Below are 26,875 nucleotides of genomic sequence, written 5' to 3'. Positions count from 1 at the left end.
TGCCACTTCTACACATCCTTTGGTTGTTCTTTTTGAAGAATGGCAACAACCACATTTGAGAAGGGTTTGTTGTTCCGTCTGGCTTTCTGGTCTATATCATTTGTCCACTAACGTGTTGTTGTGTTGACTCATAAGATGTTTTAAAATCTCCATCGTTTAGCAAAAAAAACTTCTAACAGTACATGGCAATGACATCAAACAACTTTCAACCTCTCAATATAATAACCATCACAAGGCATACACATCAATTTCTTCCCTCAAATTTGTTGAGCACATATGACAAAAAAGGGGCATTTGACTACTACGATAGGTAGCTTTTGACTCAATAAAATGTCCAGCAAGATATTTTATTGACGTACATATGAATAAGACTCACTGTCTGACCACATACCAAATTCTAGCTCTATTCTATTCTTCCTGACAACACAGGCATCATACACTATTCCCACTCAACACCTATTACATGACACAGGTTGGTGAAGAGGATATAAGGCTCACAACCATTGTCCTGTTGTAAACAAATTTCTTGAAACCATTTGAGAACAGAATTGATAAGAATTTCAAAGACCAAATTAGAAGGAAGAATATGCAAGAACCGGAGACTACTTCTCTGTTGACTTCCTTTGCTACAGTATTCAACTCCAAAAATGAAGGTGACTTGCCAAAGACTATGTTTTCTCCACAAGCTATGACAGGACCTTGGTCTGAGGTAAAAAGGTAACTCGGTTTGCAACAATAACCTCAGCCTTCAAGCAAATTCACCAAAACTTAACCTCCACAAGAGTTATTGTCCCAGCCCTCCAAACTGGTGTAATTGGCCTCCAATATTTGGCATCCAAACTCAACAACTTGGTCTCCAAAGTATATAGATAATTTTTCCACCTACAGGAACTCGACTTCCACAGATCTAAGAGATTTGAGAGAAACTCAACGCCTCAAACAACAAGTTCAGCCTCCTGGAGTAGCAAACTCGGTTCCAAATTATGGATAATAGAGGGCCCTCAAAACAAGTAAATCGATCTCCATAGAGGAACCAAACTCGACATGTCTAGGATGAATTGTGCTCAACCTTTAATTTTAATGTAAGATAGCGACTCGGCCTCACTAAGAGAATAAACTCGGCCCCTGATCAATAATGTGCTCAACCCAAACACGCTTCAATTAGCATATTGTTGCACAGGTACGCACTCTCGTGCATCATCTTGGTCACTCTTGAATACGTGTGAGATTATGGCTCAGTAATCGCACTAGTTAACAATTATGTACCTTTGACCCAAATTGCAGCTTTTTATTCTTTATGCATGGAGAGGTATATCAATCTAATGATAGTCAGTCTTCACAGGATAACAAAATCGATACCTTGTCTATGCATGGAGCGGTGCATCGATCCATTGTTATTCGGCATGAATTCCTCCCTTGAGAATTTCGACTTTAAGAGTGCCTACATGCCCTGGGGGTACAGGACGGAAAGCCGAGGGGGAATTAGTCCGCGTCGAATGGTCACGGTCGCACCTTTGACACCCGAATGGGATTCATACGTATTTTGTTCACGATGGTGTATCAACACCAACAACCCACAGGCTTAGTGAAAAACGCAAATTTCCACACTAATTTCACGGTGATTTCCACACTGATTTCTACGCAAATTTCACACATTGATTTCTACGCTGATTTTCCACACTGATTTCTACGTTGATTTTCCACATTGATTTCTTGTCTGGTGCAAGATGTTTTCGACAATAGTACCTTGAACCCGGGACAGCGAATATGATCACGTCCTTCGCTTCAGCTGCATTCGCATATGCCCAACGTAGAGTCTCCCCAAATCACATTAGTCTATGCTCATACTGCTTGCACAAACCAAAGCCTCTAATCACACTACGACTTGCGCAGAGGACTCATGTGCATTGATATAATTGGGTTGCGCATTTGCTTCACATCCCCAAATTAGCTTGCATGGTCACGGCCTATAGTTTTAATGTGGCTCTTCTTTCTTTGAATTAGTTACTGGATGCTTGTAATTCTCTTGGCCCAGTGACAATAATTTGGCTGCTACAGGATATAATAGGCACTAGTTGCCAGTAATTTCACGGCCTTTACAAAGACGCCCTCGATCATGTAGATTGTTTAGGATTGAAAGTTAATTCGGCTTGCAACATAGCAATTCTCTACCCATTGTAAAATAATAAACCTTTGAAACAAATAAAATCACACGCCCTTCCAATATGGCCGATTTTGATGAATTATGCCCACAACAATTCGTTAGAATTTTTCCACACACTCAATAACAAAAATTTGTAGAGCCTTTCTAATTTTACTACAAGAACTAGGTTATCGACTTCTCCGACAAAACCTTCCAACAATCATAGCTGCAAGTGAAAACTGAAAAACCCATAGGCTGAGCCAAGACCAAGGCTCTGATACCATCGTAATGTCCCAAATGAGATAACTTTGGAACAAACACTTCACATAAAAATTCTTCTTCAAATTCTAACTCAAAATTTATTCAGATAAAACTTTTATTCAGAAACAAAAGATTGCCATGTAAAATTTAACAACTAGAGCACTTAATCCCATAACACACTAAACAAGAAAATTCTTAGCTTTATTATCTTACATAAATTGGGGTTTACATGCACATACAACCCATACAGCTCAAGATAAATTAGCCTCAAATATATCTACAATAATGCTGCAATTGACCTCCAAAACAAACTGAAAAACAATAAACTGCAACCTTTGAACCTTGAATGGATCCACCAAGGGAAGAGATGGGTGCCACCCACTCACTAAATCACCCGAGGGTTTCCGTCCTAGGGCTGCTGCTGAAGTAGAGAACTAGGTTCTCCAAACCTCACCACAAAGACAATACACAAATCCCAAATGTCTCCAAATGATCTCCTCCTACCCTTTTATAGATCTGATGGATAGATCTCCAAGCCTCTAGAAACATCTTATTTATTATTATTCTAGAAGCTCCTCCATTGACTTTATCTTAAGTGACCTTTTAATTTTATTTTATTTCACTTTAGTCACTTTTGGCCCATTTTCTCCAGTTAATTATTCTCCTTAATTAAATGACAAATTAAAGTCATTTTTAACTAAGGAAAAAGGCAAATCACCCACCATACTCTCTTCGGCTACTGGAAGTCTCTTCTCAGCATCCCATCCTGTGGATCTTCTCGTTCCAGTTCCAACGAGCTATTACATTGAGGTGCTCCATCAATCAATCTCCCCGGAATGCCACCTCGAGCATAACTCATTAAGTTAGGCCGCATAATAATGCTAATTTTTTTAAAGTTGTCGAAATGCGACGGAACAAAAGGCAAACTGTGTGGATGATTAAATATGCCAAGTGAATGCCATTAGATCCCATAAAAATTCCTCAACACTCCATCAGGACCCTTGATGACATAAAACTGCTCCTCTGACCTGGCCATCCCCTGCCCTGGAAATCCACCCTGGTTGTATTATGGAGTCAAATAAAAATGTGGACATTACATAAAGTGGGGGTACATGCAATGTACTTGTAAATTGATGTACTAATAATTATATTCTCTAGCGAAAAAAACATGATTCTCATTCCATAGATTAGATTCCTAATTGATATCAAATTCATAACAATATTATTTATTTATGACTAGCCCCGAGGGTTAGCTCAATTTGTTGAGTCCTCGTTGTTAAAGCATCTTTGTAATTGAGAGGGGTCGCGGGTTCAATTCTCTTGACAATCGTGGGGTCAAGCCCTGAGGTTGAACCCGCAGGAGGTAATTTTGTCGGGTGAATCTTCCTGTTACAAATACTCTGTGGACGTAGTGGTCACCAATCTCTGGGGTCCATGAACCACATAGAAAAAAATTATTTCTAAGTGAAACACATTATTATTATTCCATAGAACAGATTCATAATTAATATCCACTTCAAAGCATTATTTCTAACAGAAACACTTAAGTTTCCAAGATTGACTGCAAATATGGCCATATTAAAATTTTTGCTGACTAGGAATCTACAATTTTAGCTAATAAAGAACATAAAGCTAAGCAATATTATTTATTTTTTACTGAAGCACATGATTATAATTCCATAGACCAGATTCATAATTAATATCCAGTTCATAGCATTGTTTCTGACTGAAACACTTAAGTTTCCAAGATTCCTGATGGCCATCTACAAATTTTGCTTACTAGGAATCTACAATTTTAGCTAATAAGGAACATAAAAGCTATGTTTTCTTTTCTCAACATATATTGTCCCACAAAGTCATGAACTCTTTCACATGGGAAGTCAATTTGCACCAAAAATTTACAGCATTTTCTTGATACGATAATTACTTCTCTGCTTTTTCTTTTCTTTTTTTTATCAACACAGGAATTATGTGTCAACATTCGAACATGAATTGCAAGAAAAGGAAACCGATTAGGTTGTACCTGATACCCAACAGTCCCTCCAACATTTTCTCCTCTTTCCGTAGCTATTCTCTCCGCAACTGAGATTGTATTTATCAAAGCTTATGTCAGTTTTTAAAGATTTTACTCAAGAATGAAAAATATCAAAAAAAAATTAGCTGGAATGAAATAAAACCAGCACCTGATGTAGCGGATATTCTCCGAGGTTGTGTACATAGTATTTTACAGCTTTTGCCTTGGCTCCACATATGATCCAATATAAATTGTGGGACCTGTTATAACAGAGAATATAATAAATTATTCAATCCATCGATACTTTCCCTGCCAGCATCAGAAAGAATAAAAAGTATTACCTTCACTTTTTCAGAAATAATTTGCATTTACAGCTATTATTCACCAAGTTTCAGGGAATGGGTGAAAGAGGGAACAGAGAGACAGATTTCAGAGACAACTGTTGAGACCCCCAAAATATCAGGGGATTGCAAGGAATAGAGCATAGGTGCCAAAGCCAAATATAGAAAATATACAGAAAAATATTCATATTAGTAATTTCAAATTAATGATTAATTGCTCGTAAACACATGCAATGCCCAGTTACACTGTAAAATACAAATAGGTGAATCAATACTTTTCTTATTACTAGATCAAAATGAAAAGAAAATCTATCATCCATACATCACCATGTGACATGATATAAAAGAGACACCTATAAATGAAGCATCTATAGGAAGAAAAGTGAAACAAGCAGGTAAAAATTGAAAGCACGGGACATCATAAGTTCTTCCAATTGTGATGTTTAACTAAATCCACCATTTGTGTGGCAAGGTAATAAACTGTGAATTAAACTTGCACAAACTGTTGAACCTTATAAGCTATTCAGTTGATTGAAGTAGGGCAGTAAGGGTTCCGCTTGCCTAGGTGCTAAGGCTAGTAGAGGGACGCACAAGACAGCCACTTATCATAATAATAATTTATTTAACTATTTCCTAAAGTTAGACTTAGGAAGAATTTAATAATCCTAAGTTAGCTAAAGATTTAATCTCAACCTTTCATCACTATTTAATCTCAGCTGTTGAGAGTGAAGGAGCAGCTTATGTTAAAATTATAAGAGGAAATAGAGCGAGTAAGTGGCCAGTTTGAACAAAACACAGTGTGATTGGCTCAACAAGGGAAGGGTTTTCAGCAGTCAGGAAGCAAATCACGGATCGAGAGGCAGGAAGGAAGAGGCCGAGCAGCCTTAAGCCCAGCCCAGAACCAGCGCGGCCGGACAGCGAGTTGCAGTGCACAAAGTGAAATAAACCTGTGCAGCCATACAGTGCGCATTTGTGCACAAAAGAGCAGATCTGCGCAAGCATTGCACAGGGGTTATCTTGATTTTGATTCAGAACAGTTATTGACTGGAGTTAGTTGTAGAAGTGAAGCATTCCCTTCCTGTATAAATCTCTGAAAATTTATTAATTGCTGAGCTAATAGAAAACACACACAGTTTGCAGCTTAGTGAAGAGAGGGGCCTTACCTAAAGATCATTTCCCTTTCGACGGGTATGAGCTTCTAGGAGCCCTGCCTCCAACATCGCTTATTCTGCCTTGCCTCTCTTCTATGCTAAGTTTCTTTCTTCTTCAATCGATTCATAAGACAGACGTCCTCTTTGAAATAGGAAAAGAAATTTTTAAGGTGCGAAGCCGCTTGTCCCTCCGGGGGTTTTCCCTAGAGTTGGGGTTTCCTGGCTACATCTTGTGTTCTATGCATTGAATGTGTTTGTTTTCAGATTTATTTATTTTCCGTTGTGCATGCTAAGTTAGAGAACTCAATGTATTTGCTGTTTAAGTTTCCGGAACAGCTCTTGCCTGTATTTCTGGGTTTTACAAGTAGAAAATTGTGAATCAGTTGTTGGGTTCTAAAGAAATCTAACATGGTATCAGAGTGTAGCCTCTAATTGAAGACCAAACACAGGTTTTATCCTCAAGAGAAAGTGCTGTGATTCAAAAGGAGTGAATTCACTTGTTCAATTTGGCCACTATGTTTTCTGGGTAGTACAATTTGAAAGCATGGTGTGTCAGGGTCTCAGATTTGAGGACAGATTGCATGGTGTGTCCAACTTCTTTTTATCGCATGATAGGATAGCAGCAGAACTAGAAGAGCAAGGGGTATGGGAGTTTGTTGATAATGTCCCAGTTAAACACACTAACCCTCAGCAATTCGCTCAGCATAACAAGAAGGATGCCAAGGCAAGAAGAATCATCTTGGAGGAGTCATAGACCACATTACTCCTCACATGACTGGGAAGAAGACAACCAAAGCCATATGGACAGCCATCATTGGTTTCTTTTAGGGTTCGAGCAAGGCCGGGAAGTTGGTATTCTAGGACACGCTCAGGAACATTAAAATGTCCAAATCAAATTTTGTGGTGTCTTGCCTCACCAAATTTACCCAAGGGAAGAATTGGTTGGTGTGGACAAGACAGTTCCAGATAGACATCTGGTGAATTTTTCCCTGTTAGGTTTCACCAAATCATGGTAAGTCTTCACAAATGGGATTTGTGCCAGAGAAAAGCTTCCAAATTGGGAGTGATTATGGGGTGACTGCGCCCAAGTGGAGATCCGCAAACAAGTTCGATATTGTGTTAAGACCGAAGAAGGTGAAGAGAACTTTGCCCTAGCCGGCAAAGGGGGCAGATCTAAAGGCAAAAAGAGCAGTGGTGGTAGAGAACTGAACTCCAAGGACAAGAAGAAGTAAAAGGATCTCAGTGAGATCAAGTGCTTTTCGTGCCACCAGTTTGGGCACTATGCAACTAAATGCCCTAACAAGAAGAAAGGGTCTAAGAAGGACCAAGTAGCAGCCTCTACAGAGATAGATGAGATATATTCTCATTTCAAGGAGTTTTCACTAATCGCTTGCATGGCTGTTACGAATAAAATATATATAAATAATATAAATATAAATAATGAGATTAATTGTAATAATGATTAGTTAATTAGTAATTAGTACTGAAGAGGCATGTCTAAATGGGACATGACCTTCCATGAAAAGGCACTGCCTGGTATCTAAGCAGGCCCCTCACTTTCATTTGTAACATCATTCTTATTCATACACTTCATATATATATTCTTGTGTCTCAATGGAGATCTACATATTCCAAGTCTTTTGGAGTGTTTTAACTTGAAGGTCGAACTTTGTTCGCTTCATTTGAAGTTATTAAAGGAGAATTTAGAATATTTAAGGAAGTTATTTTGAAGTTATTAAGAAAGATTAAAGTTTTGAAAGTTTATTTTAAAAAAGGGTTACCTTTAAAACTTTAAGTTCATTTCTACAAGCAAAATGACATCTAATTCGGAAATGAAGGTTGGAAGATTTCCATAAACTAAATATAACTATGCCTCGGTGCTATTTAGAATTAAAGGGTCGACTAAAGATGTTATTATCGCTATCTTGCCAGCCGGAAATAAAAATTTATAAAACCTAAAATCACAAACCAATTAGTGATTCTCGAGTCAAATATAATTGAAAAAATTGATTGTTTTAACAAAATATATGACATAACAAATTTACAATTAAACGTTGAAGATTATACATTTGTATCACAATTAATTGTTTGATCCCTATGGCAAGATCAAGGTGACATTATTCTAGGATCGCCATCGATGGAAACCCTAGGTTCCTTCATAATGAATACGAAGAAGTTTTTGACATTTTCTTACAAAAAGAAAAAAATAACGCGACAAGATCTTACAGTGAAGCCGAATTCAGTAATACCAGAAGACATACTAGATATCTCAAAAGTAATTTTTCAAGAAGGTAAAAGAGTATTACAAAATATGCAAAATGAAATTGATAAAATCACTGCTGATAGAAATGAAGAAGTCTTGCGACTTAAGGATCATTGCGAAAAATTACTAACACAAATTAAAAAGCTTAAGAAGGACAAGAAGTCGTTAAAAGACAGGTTAGAACATTGTATTCAATAGGAAGTATCGAAGTCGCCAATCGTAACATCCCCAATTGAAGATAAACAAAAAAAATACCGAACCAATCAATATCACAACTCAAGAAGAGGACAAACTAGATGAAGTAAAGATGTACCCATAAATTGCAGTTTCAACAACAAAAGATTTTAGTGAAGATCCAGAAATTAACCATGCAACTTCCATCGCTAAAGGAAATCAAATACTTCAAATACATCAAGGAAACGACACAAACAAGATAAAGGAAAGTCAAATCACTAAAATTCCTTATCGACATTTGAATCACGAAGTAGACAATTCAATCAAGCTACTTATTTATAACATAAACAACAAACTTATGTTCCAAAGAATATTGAAGTGTGCACAACTCAATCCAGTGATAACAGTTCATCAAACGTTTCCAGTCATGGCAAGATTCCACAGAAGATTGATCTAGGATGGTCTGATCCCTTCTCAGTGCGACAGTTTTGTTTGTCACTTAGAAGATCATATCAACTTGTATCAACGAAGATGGCAGTTCTGAGACAGGGAAACATTCGAAACTGAAAAAGAGATCAAGCCTTTTTCTTCAACAAGCTTTGAGGACAAAGCTTTTTTGAGGAGGAAGGCAATGTTACAAATAAAATATATATAAATAATATAAATATAAATAATGACGATAATTGTAATAATGATTAGTTAATTAGTAATTAGTACTAAAGAGGCATGTCTAAATGGGACATGACCTTCCATGAAGAGGCACTGCCTAGTATATACGCAAACCCCTCACTCTCATTTGTAACATCATTCTTATTCATGCATTTTATATATATTCTTGTGTCTCAATGGAGATCTAGAGATTCCAAGTCTTCTGGAGTATTTTAACTTGAAGGTCGAACTTTGTTCGCTTCAATGGCAAACTCAATAGCTACCAGTTTATGGTATGTGGACAGTGGTGCATTATGTCATATGACATGAAACAACAAGTATTTCAACGAATTGTCAAAAAGGGACATGCAGTTCGACATTGAGATGGGAGATGATGGTAAGTATCGGGTCGAGCGTACTAGTACAATTCCCACTGTATCTCAGACATGTCATTTATGTCCCTGGGCTCAAAAAGAACCTCGTTTCAGTTTCAACATTGGAGGATAAGGCGTACAAGGAGACCTTCAAGCAAGGTAGGCCTTTATAAAACCCTCAGACTCCAAGGTGGCTAAGCAAATTGGGGTTCGGCACAAGGGCCTATAGAGATTATAGTTTGAGACAGTATCAACTTTAATTAACAGAGGGAGTCGTGACTCAAGCAGGGAGTTTATGGAGTTATCGCATAGGCACATGGGGCATTTGCACAATAGTGCGTTTAAGATTCTCAAGGAAATAGCAACAGGGCAACCACAGTGTAGCATGGATAACCATGAGGTGTGCAAGGGCTACACACTTGGCAAGTATGCCAAAACCTCTTTTACTAGAAAAGATAATAGGGCCAAGGTTACATTTGACCTTGTTCATTCAAATGTTTATGGTTCTTTATCTACAATATCCCTTAGTGGGTATAAGTATTATGTCACCTTCATAGATGATTATTCGAGGAAGACCTGGATATTTTCCATGAAAAAGAAGGACGAAGTCTTCTAGAAGTTTCTGGAGTACAAAGCCTTGGTTGAAAACTAGACTAGAAATCAAATCAAGGCAGTGAGATCTAATACTGGTGGGGAGTACACCTCAAACGCATTCAAGGAGTTGCGTGCCAAGAAGGCAATCAAGAGGGAGCTGACTACATTGTATAATCCTCTGCAAAACGAGGTGGCAGAGCGCAAGAACAAGGTCATAGTTGGAGTGGCCAAATGCATGTTGCATGACCAAGGGTTGCCCAAGTTTCTTTGGGCTAAGGCATGCAATACAACAGTTTTCTTACAGAAATGGAAACCACAGAGTATTTGGGTGAGTTACACTAAAGGAGGCATTTACAGGGAAGAAATCGGATGTGTCACATTTCCAGATATTCAATAGCTTGGTGTACTGCCATGTACAACAGAGAAAATTAGGAAGTTGGAGCCCACTGCAACGAAGAGCATCTTCGTGGGCTATAGCAAGATATCCAAGGTGTACAGGATATATATGCCAGCACTCAAGAAGATATCATGAGGAGAGATGTAAAGTTTGAGAGGAGGACTTTGAGCAAGTCCGTAGAGCACAGGCAGGGTACAATGCAAGAGGAGCGTCAAGCTTCAAAGTAGGAGGCTCAGCGAACACCTCAAACTATAGTTGTACATGTTGATGGGCAAGCCAAGCAGCAAAAGGATGAGGGGACACGCAGTTGTAGGAGAGAGTTGGGCCCACTCAGGCCGTGACTCCCAGCACAAGGAGAAGAAGGGTGAGATGGGAAGACCAGTTGATCTAGGAGGCGCATGAGCAAGTTGGAGCTCCTAGCCAATCAGTTCAATAGATTGGACAACCACAGAGGTACACAGGATACATGACACTTATGATGGAGTTGTTGGATGTCGAGTCTTCCAGTTATCAAGAGGAAACCATTCAGCAGGTGTCAAGAGATGCCATGGTGGAGGAGTAAGCCTCCATCATGAAGAATGATGTATGGAAGGTGGTGTCGAGGCCAAAGGGAAAATTTGTAGTGCACTCTCACTAGGTCCACAAGATCAAGCATGGGTCTGACGGGAGCATTAAGAGTTATAACGCAAGATTTGTGGCAAAAGGGTTCTCGCAGGTAGAGGGGATCGATCATGAAGAGACCTTTGCCCCATTGACCAAATTTTCATATGTCAAGGCTATTGAAGCCTTGCAACTCATATGGGGTGGAAGATCCACCAGATGGACGTTAAAACAACATTCCTCAATGTGGTTGTTGAGGAGGAGATTTATATAGGGTAACAGAAGGGGTTTAAGGCATGCAGCAACAACACACATGTATGCAGACCCAAGAGAACCTTGTTTGGGCTCAAATAGGCTCCATGTGCATGGTATGCTCGGATAAGCAGATACCTTTAGGGATTGGGCTTCACCAAGAGTTAAATGGACCCCAAACTTTAATACATTGTTGCTAGAGGTGAGCCACTTATTCTAGTGTTATACGTGGACGATCTAATTTTGACAGACACAAATAAGCTCATCCAAGAATGCAAGAGAGATCTTGCAAGCGAGTTTGAGATGAAGGATATGGGGTTGATGCACTATTTCCTTGGGTTGGAGGTTGGGCAGGGTGATGGAGAGATCTTCTTGGGGAAGAGCAAGTACGCCCTAAAGATTTTGAGGAGATTTCACATGCAGGATTGCAAGCCCATAACCACACCTCTAGTCACACACTGGAGGAAGGTGGATACATCCAAATCGGAGCGAGTAGATCATTCACTTTACCAGTAGTTAATAGGGTTGTTGATGTATTTCGTAAACAAGCTGCCAGATATACGTTTTGTAGTTAACTCTTTGAGCCAGCTTATGGTCAAGCCTACTAGAGCACATTGGGTTGTTGCCAAGCACGTATTAAGGTATCTCAGGGGGACTGTAGAGTTTGGATTCTAGTATAGTCAGGTTCATGAGATGGCACTTGAGGCTTGTACTGATACAAAGTGGGCAAGGAGCTCCACAGACAGGAAGAGCACATTGTCGGTATGCACATAATGTAGGATGCAGTTGTCTTTTGGTTCAGCCGAAAGCAAAGATAAGTTGCATGAATCTCAGCCGACGCTGAGTACATGGCTGCCAATTCGACAGTGTACGCAGCTATTTGGTTGAGGAAGCTTCTCGTAGACTTGTTTGGACAAGAGTTGGAACCCACCATGATCCACTATGACAATCAAAGTTACATCAAGTTCTCTGAGAATCCAGTGTTTCACAATCACTTAAAGCACATCAGCGTACATTATCATCACATCAAGAATATTGTTCAGAGTGGTATACTTACACTCTAGTATGTACCAAGAGCAAGCAGACAATAGACATTTTGACCAAGGAATTGCTAGGGAACAAATTTGTTTACCTCAGAGAGAAGTTCGGTGTAGTACAGAACATCTTCCTTTGTAGGAGGGAGTGTTGATTGGAGTAAAGCAACAAGGGTTCTACTTGCCTAGGTGATAAGATAGCCACTTATCATAATATTAATTTAATAATCCTAAGTTAAATTTGGACTTACAAAAAATTCAATAATGCTATGTTAACTAATTATTTAATCTCATCCCTTCATCACGATTAAATCTTAGTAGTTGAGAGTGAAGGAGTAACTTAGGTCAAAATTATAAGAGGAGATAAAGCGAGTAAGTGGCCAATTCAAAGAGCATAGAGATTGTGATTGGCCCAGAAGAGATGGGTTTTCAATAGTCAGCAAGCAGATCAGGCATCGAGAGGCAAGAAGGAAGAGGCCAAATCGCCTTAGCGCAGCTCAGAGCTAGCATGTGGTAATTAATTGCAAATATTTAACGCTCCATAAACATAGGCCCTAATGCAGGTTCATTAGTATATGGGCAGATAACAGGTCATTAGAATATGGAATATTAACATAGACATATATAAATATACATATTTTATGAGGAAAACATTGTGGAATCCCTCTTCTTCCCTGGAATATCCTAATGGAGATAATTAAATTCATCACCAACCAAAATCAAGGGAGATAATTAAATTCATCACCAACCAGCACTAGTCCCAAGCAACATTTCAAGAACATTCCAAGCTAGAGCTATTGAATTTGTTGAGACCAAATATGCCCAAATTTCATCATGTCAGGCTGCCTTGTTGAGGTAAAGCAATCCTTAATTTTTGTAGGGGTGCGTAAACTTTGGGCTAAGTGAAGGTAAGAAAATTCAAAGTGGGGAACTATGGTGCACAAATTGTGTCTTGATGAGGAGTGGTGAAGCAAGATAGAATTCTTGCTCATGTTCACATCACCCATATTTGAGCTTCTTCGAAGTGCCAACACAAACAAGCATACCTAGGAGGTTTGTGATGGTATGGATGTTCAGAAATCTAGGCCATGCAATATTAACAATTTCTCTGCTTGATAATTGCTTGTGATAAGTTTTTACCTTTTAGCTTATGAACCTTTCTTTGTTATCTTGTTAATGTGTCCTCTTCATCAAGACAATTATCAAAATAAATAAAGCCAAGTGACACAGTAAGTAGGCTTCTCTAACTAGGGCTAAAACCTCTCACCTCTTGAGAGGAAAACCCGATAAAATTCTTCTTCTAGATCTTTAATTGATAAGTACCAAGACCATGACATGAACCCTTGACTATAGTATCCTCCCAAAAACCTTGTCACCCACCTTGATGTTCTGCCTCTTCCTTCCTTTACCTTTCCTCCTAGAGAAACTCAATCTCTATCTCTTATATTGCACCTTCACAACTTCCCTAGAGAATCTCAATCTCTAGGTCTTCTAGAGAGAAACTCAATCTCTACTTTGATCTCTTAGAAGAGTCTTTCTCTTACTGCCCCAGAAGAATTTCATTGCTCTAAGTTCGCACTACCCAGAAGAATTTGTTGCCCAAACTTTGCACTGCCTAGAAGAATCTACTACCCAGACTTTGCACTGCCTAGAAGAAACTTCGCTATACCTAGAAGATAATGTCCCAAAAGAAACTTCGCACTTCTCAACCATGATATTACTACCTCAAACCCCTCGGGTTGTTCCAAATCTGTGGACCTGCTACATGAGGGGAATGGTCCCTTGTAAGATTTTCCTTCGGTACATCATGTACATGTACCTTCATGCTCTTCTTGAATTCAGGCATCCCTGTCACCATCTGACTTACATCGAGTAGGGTCCCATAAAGTAGACCTCTGGTGCTATAGACGAGATGTGACAACTGACATCGTCCCCAATGGACGATCTTGCAACTCGATACAAATTGCCAACCCTAAACCCATGAGTAAAAGCATCTTTGAAAATCCTATTTTCAAACATGTACCTTTCCATCAATGAATGCCACCCTGAAACCTTTGACTTCCATTGCCGAAATGGACACCAGGTTCTTCTTGCAATCAGGAACATAGAAGAGATTCTTGTAAATAAATCGAGTTACCCTCATCCAATTGAGGGATAACATTCCCTACACCCTTTCCGGGATAGGTGGCATCGACTCCAAGTATCATCCCACAATTGTTTCCATCTTTACCAAATTAGAGAGAGCACCCTTCTATTCGATGAAGTGCCTTGAAGCATTACAATCAAAAAGCCAGATTCCCAAAGCGTCTAAAGGAGAGGGCCAATACAAGATAACGCTTCTTTATCTTATCAGAAACAACATTTGATTCTACATTCCTGGGGTTCCTTGCTTTCTTGAAGAGTCAGTTGTTTCCTTGATGACCTGCATTACCTGTCATTCCTCTGATCATTGAAGATGTCCCTGGAATGATTGTTATCATCATCAAGTGATGTGTCCCTACCATTTGGACACTCCTTCGCATAATGGCCGAATCTCATTACAAACAAGGCATCTTCCTTTCCTTGCACCCTTAGATCCGGACTTCCCATCGAAGTGATCTTAAGGTAGGCCAATAGAAGCTTCTGTTGCGCCACTTGGATAATATTCTTTGCTTCGACTTCACCCTTGGTGAATTTGAAGAGGGATGAGGAATCCATTGTTCCTTTTGTCCTTTCCCAACTGTCTTCGATGTCTTCCACTCTTGCTTGGGCTTTGTCCTCACCTCAACTCTAATACCATGCTAATTTTAGGTATGTTCTATGCTTAGAGCAATTTATTTCAATTTTCACAGTTAGCTCAATATCTTTTCTAGATTAGCAATCACATCAACATTGAAGTAAACTGCAGATAGAACATAAACATAAATCGCAAAAGACAAGCCAAGACAAGGACACAAGATCTGGCGCTAGCAAGGGACAAACCCCAATGTGGGGAAACCCTTGATCAATTCTTCTTATATGTTCTTCAATAGTTCAGCACAGAGAGAGAGAGAGATAGTACAATTACAACAGAAGTCAACACTTTAACTTATCTAGATAAGAGCATAGATCATCTCTAAGAAGATGATACATGAGATCAGTGAAAGACTTGTTGCTTCAACTAATTCTCCAAGGTGACTCCTTCACCTATCATTGTGTTGCATCTCGTCATCATGTTGCACCTCACAGTGTTGCACCACGCTGCACCTATCATCATAATGTTGGACCTCATGACCATGTTATACACATCATATTGTTGCACCTTACGCTGCACTATTGTCCCATGTGCCATTGTTGAACCATGTTGTCATACATCATGTCTCATGTTCTTGCAGCACCATGCTTGCCACTGCTATCCATGTTTTCCATGCTTGTCATACTGCACCATGTTGTCCATGCTTGCCATGCCGCACCATGCTTGTTGTCCCATTGTGCCATTGCTGCACAATGTCATTGCTGTCCCATTATGTCACTGCTGCATAATGTCATTGTTGTCCCATCATTGTTCTGTCTCATCATGTTGCTATCCCATTGACCATTGCCTTAGCATTCCTTTGCTGTCCCATTTACTATGCAGCTGTCCCTTGCCACTTCTGCCTAGATATATTGTTGTAGCTGATGTCCCTAACAGTCATGCTATACCTTGCTGCTGTCCCATGTGTCTTAGCAGCACCATGTAGCCCAGTTGTCCCATTTACTAGCACTACTGTCCTAGGCATGTTGGAGCCCTTAAACCAGCGTCTAGGGCTGCCTTTAGGACAGCGTCTAGGGCTGCCTTAGAACACCGTTCAGGGCTGCCTTTAGGACGGCATTTAGGGCCCCGCCTTTAGGACAGCATTTAGGGCTGCCTTAGAACACCGTTTAGGGCTGCCTTTAGGACAGCGTTTAGGGCTGCCTTTAGGACAACATTTAGGGCTGCCTTGGAACAGCGTTTAGGTCTACCTTTAGGACAGCATTTAGGGCTGCCTTCGAACAGTGTTTAGGGCTGCCTTTAGGACAATGTTTAGAGCTTCCACTCCTAGATTTCTCATCCACTAAAACCCAAGACAAGTGGAGAGAAATCAAGATAGAAGGGTGTGTAGAAATGACTATCAAGTCACCTCTTTTTATACTAAATCATGGAGCACATGTGTGGGTTATTTGGTTGCTGTCTGACCTTGATGAATTGTCTTATAACACAATTAAATTCATAACTCCATGAATACTTATCGGAATCGGATGATCTTCAGATCAATCCTACACCTCTCAACGAGAGGGATCCAAGAAAAATATCAGCTGCCATAAATGAGATGACCCACATGGAGTTTGGCCCTAGTTGCCAATTTTAACAATGAAATACACTCACGCTTATTCTGTGATTTGCACCCTACTTAAGCCTGGTATTTCCACAGCCCTGCTCTCGATTGTTACTCTAGATAAAATTCTCTCACCCTATTTTGTATTTGCTTACTCAGAGCTCCCCTACTCTCTCTAGAGGTTAGTTTCTCTTCATTCGAGTTTGCTTCTTTTCTTTGTGTGCTTGCATGCTTGTTCTACCCATATGTGCACTAACTCAACCTGCTTATCTAGCTCTCCACTACAAAAGAATGACTACTCTTCAGCACAATGTTGATAACATCGGCATTGGCAAAAAATCTACCAGGGTCCTAAAAACATCTTCTCCAAAACATCAACAAAAAAATCGACAAAGATCTACAAATTAATACATCAAAAAATACAAATATGTTAATTTTTTTCACAACAAAAATAAAAAATGCCCACGAGGCATACAATAGACGGTGATGGGGTGTACAGTTAAGTCACTACGTGATGTGAAAGTCAGCAGTTCGAAACTTTGTGGGCAAAAATCGAATCATGTTAAGGGTTGGTGTGGCCCAGACCGAGTGCGATCCCCAGGTGATTTTGACAAATTATATGCCCCTGGGTCACGGTTTCTCAAGCCAAAGGTTAAACCTGTAGTCATCTCTGGAGGACACAGCCAACTTAACAAACAAACAAAAAAATCAAAAATGAAAACCGACAAAAATTGAGAAAAAAAAATAATTAAATCGTGAATTTTTCAAGTAGAAAAATCAGTTGGCAGAAAAAATTATGATTATCTAATACATCAACCACAAATCAATGATGTATCAACACTACGTCGACATTTTTGCAGAGGCATATACTTTTCTCGAGCATAAACCTACTCTTTTTCATGTCTAGAGACATTGCATTTTAGTACCATTTGTGAAGAGTGTACATCCCCATGGAAACAACTTGACGTAGACTTCTAGTTGCGTTCAGACCATTCACGAGTGTAGTGGATTTGAACCCTACAATGGAGGGACTCATATTGATTGGCAGAAATAGCTTCAAATATTTTCAAAACTAAACATTCATAGTTGCTGGAGTAGACTTAGTTCCTGTTAATTTTCTATTACCAAATCTATTCTAGGAATTTATTTTACACCCAGTAAACATATTCACCCACTAAATTATTTTTCCAAAATATTGAAGAATCAAAATACACTGGTATTTTAACTAAATAATTTGCAACGAAAATTTAAATAGAAAATCAACCACAAACACAACAAAATTTTCACCCTCCAAGTTCTCCTTCATTTTTATTATTCAAGAAAATTAAGGGCTCCCTAGCATGGGAAAATGACCCTTAAAGAACACATAGGAAATACATCACAATAGAACTTGGAATTTTCGACTCCGTGGAAATTTCAGCCCCTTGGAAATTTTTGGTCCCTAGAAACTTGGCATGTACAACCTATAAATTGGCATCTCCTTTCACGTAGCCCTATGCACTAGAAGAAATTTGCCCTTCACTTAGGCCATATGGCCCCCCTCACAAGCATCTAGTTCAAAATCTCGACCTCCTCACAAATCTCGACCTTCTCTCTCCAAGATCTCGACCCCTATGAATTCTTCCCACGAGAATCTCCCTGGTGTCCACTTTTCTTTTCTCTTTAGTTTTAAGTGTCTCACTCCTCTTGAGAAATTCACTCTCCCAATGAAATCGATGTGTCTTCCACATCTCCCTTAGGTTTCTTTTATAATTTCTCACTAACCTAGATCCCTAACCCTAGAGCTCCTAAGTGATGGATGGCTAGGATTAGATCCTAAGCCTCACCTGAGATCAACAATATAGATTATATCTAACTCACAAAAATAAATTAATTTAGATTTCCTTAAAAAGCTTTAGTCGAATATCAACTATTGATTAATAAATTAATCACTGTGTTTTTCCTAAGTTAGACTTAGGTCAGAGATTATAAAAGTCACTTACATGAGCAAGTACCTAAAAAGGATTTTAGACATCTTTCGTATGCCTGAAACCTAGCCTATGTAAAAGCACCTATTCAAGCTATCATCATCAATAGTTTCAAATCCACCACAAGTCGAAGAAGCAATCATTGGCATAGTAGATTAAGTTGTTGCTTATGCAGATGTCGAATACCCTGTCGAACTTTATATGAAGGAAATCACTGAGATTATGAAGGTTCCAAGGCTACTCATTTCTATGAGAGAAGTATGCATGTTCTTTATGTTAATATTGCTTCAACTTAACATGCCCATTATGTTGCATCATACATCATCATGTTGTCTCATTCATCATCATGTTGCCTCATACATCAGCATGTAGTCTCATTGCCAATCATGCTGACCTTTACATCATCATGATCATGCTACCCTTTACATCATTATGCAGTCCCATTACTGATCATGCTCATATACATATATATGATGATGATCTATAATTAATGTGATCCTTGTCACTGTTCTTTGAAACATGTTGAGACTCCCTTATTCTAGATCTGAATACAGTGATGATACATATGCCTAGGATCTCTTTATTGAACCCTTATCTCATCATCGAGTCATAGCTAGATTGTAATTTATATAGAGGAGATAACATTTGTCATAATATTCATTGATCTGAGAGAATAGGTCTTTCTCTGTTATCCGATGACTAGTCTACTACAGGACTTCCACCGAAATCAAGACTGCTCCTTGTTATACCAAGATTGCCTATGTCATGAATGGATGGGCTTTAGTTCTGCGGTTCCTTAACCCATCCGAGCAGACAACTGAACTCACTACGGCTCCATGACCTTGACTGCGACTCCACTTGACTGTGGCTTCACTTGACTGCGGCTCTCTACAGCTTTATGCCATGAATGCGGCTCCACTATGTTGTGGCTTCACTTGACTGTGGCTCTTTGCGGCTTTATGCCATGACTACGGCTCCACTATGTTGTGGTTGCGGCTTCATACCTTGGCTGCGTCTTCATGCCTTTGCCCAATTCATAGATGACTGCACCTAAGACGTCTCCATTGCCTGCGTATAAAGTGTCTCCATTTCCCTGCGTATATGTCTCAATTTAATGCGGAAAGGTGTCTCCATTTACAGCAGATAGATGTCTCCATGACCAGCGTATATGAGTCTTCATAATTGCATATAGAGTCTTTATTGACTGCGTGTAAATAAGTCTTCATGACTGCGTTGGATTAGGGCATCATCTGCAGCTAAGGCATCATACTAGGCCAGCGTACTCTTTAGTGTCTCTCCTTCTCCAAAAACGCAAGACGTGGAGAGGAGATCATATGAAGAGTGTGTGTCAAATGACTTCAAGTTCTCTTCTATTTATACTAAAATGCAGATGATGAATAGACATGACCATTGGGCTTTTGAGCCTACACAAGTTGCTGGCCGACTTGACAATTTGTCTTATAACTTAAATAAATTCATAACTTCATGAATACTTATCGGAATCGGATGATCTTTGGATCAATCCTACACCTCTCGATGAGAGGGATCCAATAATATCAGTTGCCATAAATAAGATGACCCACATGGAGTTTGGCCCTAGTTGCCAATTTTAACACTCCCTCTCAACTAGGGAGCACTCCATCTGCTGATCCATATATCCGACTGTATTATCTTTACCATCCGTGCCTTGCACTATACTCAGCTCAGCTCTTCTTAGCTTTTCTCAACTCTTCTTTGCTCTGCTCTGCTCAGCTCAGCTCTACTCAGCTCAGCTCTACTCAGCTCAGCTCAACATTACCCGAAGGTTGTGGATGATAGGTCTATCATCCACAACCTTCGGGTAATGCTGAGTTGAGCAGAGTTGAGCTGATTACCCGAAGGTTGTGGATGATAGGTCTATCATCCACAACCTTCGGGTAATGCTGAGTTGAGCAGAGTTGAGCTGAGTTGAGCTGAGCTGAGCTAAGCAGAGTTGAGCTGAGCAGAGCAGAGCCGAGCAGAGCAGGGCAGGGCACTGATGGCAAAGATAGTATAGTCGGATATATGGATCAGCGAATGGAGTTCTCCCTAGTTGAGAGGGAGTGTTAAAATTGGAAACTAGGGCCAAACTCCATGTGGGTCATCTTATTTATGGCATCTGATATTTTTATAGGATCCCTCTCATCGAGAGGTGTAGGATTGATCTAAAGATCATCCGATTTCGATAAGTATTCATGAAGTTATGAATTTATTTATGTTATAAAACAAATTGTCAAGTCGGCCAGCAACTTGTGTAGGCTCAGAAGCCCAATAGTCATGTCTATTCATCATCTACATTTTAGTATAAAGAGGAGAGAACTTGAAGTCATTTGACACACTCTTCATATGATCTCCTCTCCACGTCTTGGGTTTTTGGAGAAGGAGAGACACTAAAGAGTACGTTGGCCTAGTATGATGCCCTAGCTGCAGATGATGCCCTAATCCAATGCAGTCATGAAGACTTATTTACACGCAGTCAATGAAGACTCTATACGCAGTTATGAAGACTCATATACGCTGGTCATGGAGACATCTATCTGCTGTAAATGGAGACACCTTTCCGCTGTAAATTGAGACATATACGCAGGCAAATGGAGACACTTTATACGCAGGCAATGGAGACGTATTAGGTGCAGTCATCTATGAATTGGGCGAAGGCATGAAGACGCAGCCAAGGTATGAAGCCGCAGCCACAGCATAGTAGAGTCGCAGAGAGCCGCAATCAAGTGAAGCCACAGTCAAGTGGAGTCGCAGTCAAGGTCATGGAGCCGTAGTGAGTTCAGTTGTCTCCTCGGATGGGTTAAGGAACCGCAGAACTAAAGCCTATCCATTCTCGGCATAGGCAATCTTGGTATAACAAGGAGCAGTCTTGATTTCGGTGGCAGTCCTGTAGCAGACTAGTCATCAGATAACAGAGAAAGACCTATTCTCTCAGATCAATGAATATTATGACAAATGTTATCTCCTCTATATAAATTACAGTCTAGCTATGACTCGATGATGAGATAAGGGTTCAATGAAGAGATCCTTGGCATACGTATCATCACCGTATTCAGATCTAGAATAAGGCAGTCTCAACATGTTTCAAAGAACAGTGACAAGGATCACATTAATTATAGATCATCATCATATATATGTATATGAGCATGATTAGTAATGGGACTGCATAATGATGTAAAGGGCAGCATGATCATGACGTAACGGTCAGCATGATCGGCAATGAGACTACATGCTGATGTATGAGGCAGCATGATGATGAATGAGACAGCATGATGATGTATGATGCAGCATAATGGGCAATATTAACATGGGATCAATGAATATTATGACAAATGTTATCTCCTCTATATAAATTACAGTCTAGCTATGTCTCAATAATGGGATAAGGGTTCAATGAAGAGATCCTTGGCATATGTATCATCACCGTATTCAGATCTAGAATAAGGCAGTCTCAACATGTTTCAAGGAACAGTGACAAATATCACATTAATTATAGATCATCATCATATATATGTATATGAGCATGATTCGTAAATATACGAGTACAAGTGACGATGCCCTGCACATGGGCTTCCAATACTACCTTTGGGTTTGCACGCTAAAGGAGGGAGGTTGGCATGGCACATGAAATTTTGTTAAAATTGGCAACTAGGGCCAAACTCCACCATGGACAGCGCATGTGATGGAGATGATATTTTTATTGGATTCCTCTTTCCGAGAGCTGTAGGATTGTTCGACAGATCATCTCATTCTGACAAGTAGAAATGAAATTATGTATTTATTTCTTCTATGGACAAATTGACAGTGTTCCACGGGGACGCATCCCCCAAGGTTGGGTGCTCGCACCCCATGCACCTGGACGAGGAGTTTATTGGGGGTGCGTTTCCCCACGCACCCTTTTTGGGGAGCCTTGGCTTGTAAATATATGGGTACAAGTGACCAATAAAGAGTTTACAGAGTTATTATTTTGGTCCTCAATATTTTTTTTGGGGGGAGGCGATGTCCTGCACATGGGCTTCCAATACTACCTTTGGGTTTGTACGCTAATAGAGGGAGTTTGGCATGGCACATGAAATTTTGTTAAAATCGGCAACGCCAAACTCCACCATAGACAACACATATGATGGAGATGATATTTTTATTGGATTCCTCTTTCCGAGAGGTGTAGGATTGATCTACAGATCATCTCGTTCTAACAAGTAGAAATGAAATTATGTAGTTATTTCTTATATGGACAAATTGACAGTGTTCCACGGGGACGCGTCCCCCAGGGTCGGGCTCGCACCCCACACAACTGGGACGAGGAGTTTATTGGGGGTGAGTTTCCCCACACACCCTTTTTGGGGAGCCTTGGGGAGATGCACGGGGGTGTGTTTCCCCAGTGCGGGGGATGAGACTTCCCAAAAGGGGTACGTCTAGACGTCCCCCCTCAAAACTTCAATATCTAGTATATAGTAATATATTAGTATGTTTTGCTTTCAATTTATATTCTAGAATGATGAATTTAATTTTTAATTCAATGTATATTGTAGAATGATGAATGATATGTATCAATGTATTTGAATATTTCATTATTAAATTCTTTTATTGAATCTCATGCTATGGATGAATAATGAGTATGCCATATGAATGATGTATGTATCAAAATGAATGATGAGGATGGATCAATGTATGTCATTATTTAATTCAATTATGAATTTAAATTTTACGTGTTGATCAAATTTCAATTTTCAATGTATTGGTATCCATATTACTATTAGTCTATTTCCTATTTATGGTTTCATTATTGAACAATGAATATGAACTTGAATTATATATATAATTAAAAATTATATACCCCGACGTCCCCCCGCGCCCCCAAAATTTCCCTAAAATTTGAGGGTACTCTCACACGTCCCCCTTATGCATCTCCCCAGACCCGCGTCTCCCTACACCGGAGTCTTGGTGGAACATTGCAAATTGACAAGGTCGGCCAGAAATCTAATGTAGGCTCATGAAGCCCAATAGACGTGTCTCTTCATCCTCAACGTTGTGTCTAAATGGAAGAGGCATTTTCCTCATTTGGACACACATCAACTCACACATATTTCTCTCTCTTCATCTGATTGGGTCGTACAAATCACAGCAAGCCTGTTCTTCTCCACATGTGCTAAGGTTTGACTGAGCATTTTGTTCTCTGCATTGGCTGAGTTGCAGCCATCTTTGACAAGGCATTGTTTGGCTTCATTTGACTGCGATTTTTGTGGGAGAATCTCTGTTTGGTCATCCTGCATATTCTGGCACAGATACAGAGATTTTCTGGGCAAGTTGACCAGTGTTGACTGTAGCCCTTTGACCACAGAAGTTGACTGTGCATTGACCATATTTTGCAGGATTGTTTTGGCTTGATTTGGATTGTCTTTGGAGACCGAATTGACTGGGTTTGACTGAGCTGATTTGGAGGAGCCTTTCTGCTGGTTTGACCAGCGTTGACTTTTTGTTTAAGGCATCCAGTTGACTGCAGTTTGACTGGACTGTTTTACAGTGATTGGGCAAGTAGATTTTGTATATTGTACTCTCTCTCTCTGCTGAACTTTTGAAAAATAATAAGAAGATTTGATCAAAAGGGTTTTCCCCACGTTGGGGTTTTCCCCTGGTATCCGCCAAATATTGTGTCCTCTTGTCTTGGCTTGTCTTCTGCTTATTGTTTATTTTCTATCTGCATTTACTATCAATGTTAATGTGATTGCTAATCTGGAAATTGATACTGGGTTAATAAGAAAAATTGAAGTAAATTGCTCTAAAGCATAATAGAACATACCATTGTTATCTAAAATTAACAATTTTCCATTCGAATATATTCAGAGAGAGCAATTCTAAATCTAGATGTAGTTTGTTTAATCCTAACCTTTTCAACTTTGGTGGTGGTGGCCAATTATGATATTTCCTATCAATGTGGGACAGATCCTTCACATAATGAATTTGAAATTTCCAATGTCGGTAGATGGTGAGCCCATGTCCATTTAATATTGTGGCCAAAGTATGATATGTTCTGAGACCATGTTAGGTATGTTTCAACATATTATTTTAAACAGGCATTGATCACCAGACATGCTGTATGGCGTCTTTTGAGAGGTTGCATCTTGCAAAGTGAGATTGGGAGGTTAGTCTTCATTCCCCTAAATCAGAGAAGGCATAGGACCCAAACAAAATTAGAAAACCTTTCACCTTTAATATGAGCGCTTCTATTGTAATGACACACTCCATTCTATTTTTTTTTTACTATAGGGAAGTGGCATTGTTTGTATACTCACTACTAAAAATCAATTTACATTCAAATTAAAAATAATGGTATCTTGCAAATAGTTTTTTTTGTAAGCATACCAATTAAATTACATTGTAAATGGGTGCATTTTTTATCAAATCCAACATCTATATAAGTGATTGACAGTGAGGCCTTTAGTTTTGACATCATATCAATCAAATCTTGAGCCATTGCTAGAACCCCAAGCATCAAGCCTAAGCCAAAGTGAAAGCCATGAGTGTGATTTAGTTTGTGGTCATCTTCAAACCGACATCAGTTTGCGGTCATCTTCAAAAATCTCCATTTGTGAGGACTTCGAAGACATCAACTTCTATCCAAGTTTTGGAAATGTTCTTGGCACTATTGATCATTAGAGCTGAGTTACAGAATTGTTGGTCAGAGTTAAACCACCGTTCAGTAGAAGACTTCAACTTTTGTTACCCATTTGGTTTGTGGTCTTCCTTAAACCACCAAATTTAAAGAGCACATTCAGCCATTGGCAGTTGTCCTAATCTCCCTACTTGGATCTACATACACCCCTTCAGATTAAAAGGGGAATGTTAGACATCTAATCCGTTTGGGTTGATGTGAAGGAATACAAATTGTCATCACAAGTCCAAGAGACCTTGGAAGTTGAATCCAAAGGTCATAAACACTGAAGTTGAATCTATACATATATGTGCATTCCAACATTTTATTTATTTTTTTGTTTTGTTATTTATTTATTATTTTATTCTTATGGCATTTGAACAAAACATTTACATGGCCCCAACAATCCATACTTCTAATGGTTTCATACACAAACTAAGTGGTGCAACAAATACAATATAAACACCTCACAGTGTAATTCCACAGTCCATGTGGGATAACGAGATAAACATGTAGATCAACACTCAGCAATTAATCCCAGAGCAAAATCGACATATACAGTGTGTTAACTTCAGGGAGTCATATCTTCAGTTTTAAAAGGCCAAATCAAGCAATAAATAGCTTGTTGGAAAGTTGTGAATGTGAGGAACATTTGCGAGAAAATATAAATTAAAAGTAAATAAATAAATAAATTGCCAATAGAAAGTAATAATACACCAAATAATTGTTTAAAACATAACCTACGAATTTGTTAAAATAAAAATATTAAAAAAAAAATATGCCAAATACCAAAAGAGGAGAGAGACAAAGGTTAAAACATTTTAATTATCTTGTGTGATTTTATTTACAAATTGATTCAGTGTTGAAAATAATTAAAATTCATTCCAGCTACTTGGACTTTGTTACTATTTTTTAATTGGGGATTTTGCTTACGATTAGTTTCTATATCAATGGTTTTTCAATTATTTTAGAAAAAAAAAAATCTATAATCATGAATAAAGGAATGAGCTGGAAAAAAAATTAATTACCATTTTTGCCAAGGATTTGAAGGTCAATGTTTGCCGGTGAGACAGATTGCCAGTCTGGAGTCTTTTCGTCAGGATCTAGTAATTTTTCCACCATTGAAGACAACATTTCTACATCTTCTGGGGCGTCACTGCTTTCTCCATTCTGAATAGGATCTACCTAACAGGTTTCCTGCTTCCCAACATCTAATTCTGGTTGCACATCCCTTCCCAAAAATGCATATTGATACAGAGTTTCTGTGGTAGTTTGTTTATTCAGTTGATTCTAACTTTGGATTTTCTTCCTCGGTTTATTGTTAGATCTCTAATACCAGATCTGATTTTTTTATACCTCAACAATTCTTTTATACCCAGAAATTATTTACTCAATAAAATCTAAAAACCACTGGAAAATAAAATCATTGGAAATTTTACTTTCAAAAGTTAAAATGCAATGAAAAAAAAATAGAGAAATCAATCAAACTATAACAGAAAATTCTACTGCCATCAATATTCCTTCACTGTATATTACTCAAAAAAAAATTAGGGCCTAGACCCACAAAAAATACACAGAAAAATTACAACAGCTGGAACATGGAAATCAACCCCTCTAGGAAAATCGACCTCCAGGAAAACAGCCCTGCTAGAACTCAGCTCTCCAGAAGATTTCGAACT

The 26,875-nt window shown here is 39.0% G+C and overlaps 1 protein-coding gene across 2 annotated transcripts in view; it reads right to left on the bottom strand.

Annotated features, from left to right (window-relative positions):
- The window catches only part of LOC149237062 (DExH-box ATP-dependent RNA helicase DExH6-like), a 173,812-nt gene that overhangs the window by 80,984 nt on the left and 65,953 nt on the right, over nucleotides 1–26,875 (bottom strand). For both annotated transcript variants that reach the window (XR_016246280.1, XM_089372581.1), the window contains exons 6-7: nucleotides 4,588–4,678; nucleotides 4,428–4,486 (exon numbers count right to left, since the gene is read on the bottom strand). Coding sequence is in view for 1 of the 2 variants with exons in the window: in XM_089372581.1 (XP_089228707.1) it covers nucleotides 4,428–4,486; nucleotides 4,588–4,678 (150 nt within the window). In the remaining variant the exon portion in view is untranslated. The remainder of the gene's footprint in view (nucleotides 1–4,427; nucleotides 4,487–4,587; nucleotides 4,679–26,875) is intronic.

Source organism: Pinus tabuliformis, chromosome 8 (genome assembly GCF_031772625.1).
Source record: "Pinus tabuliformis cultivar Carrire ecotype Pingquan chromosome 8, CPIR1, whole genome shotgun sequence".
NCBI classification, from domain to species: Eukaryota; Viridiplantae; Streptophyta; class Pinopsida; order Pinales; family Pinaceae; genus Pinus; species Pinus tabuliformis.
This window is presented reverse-complemented; position numbering and strand designations above follow the sequence as displayed.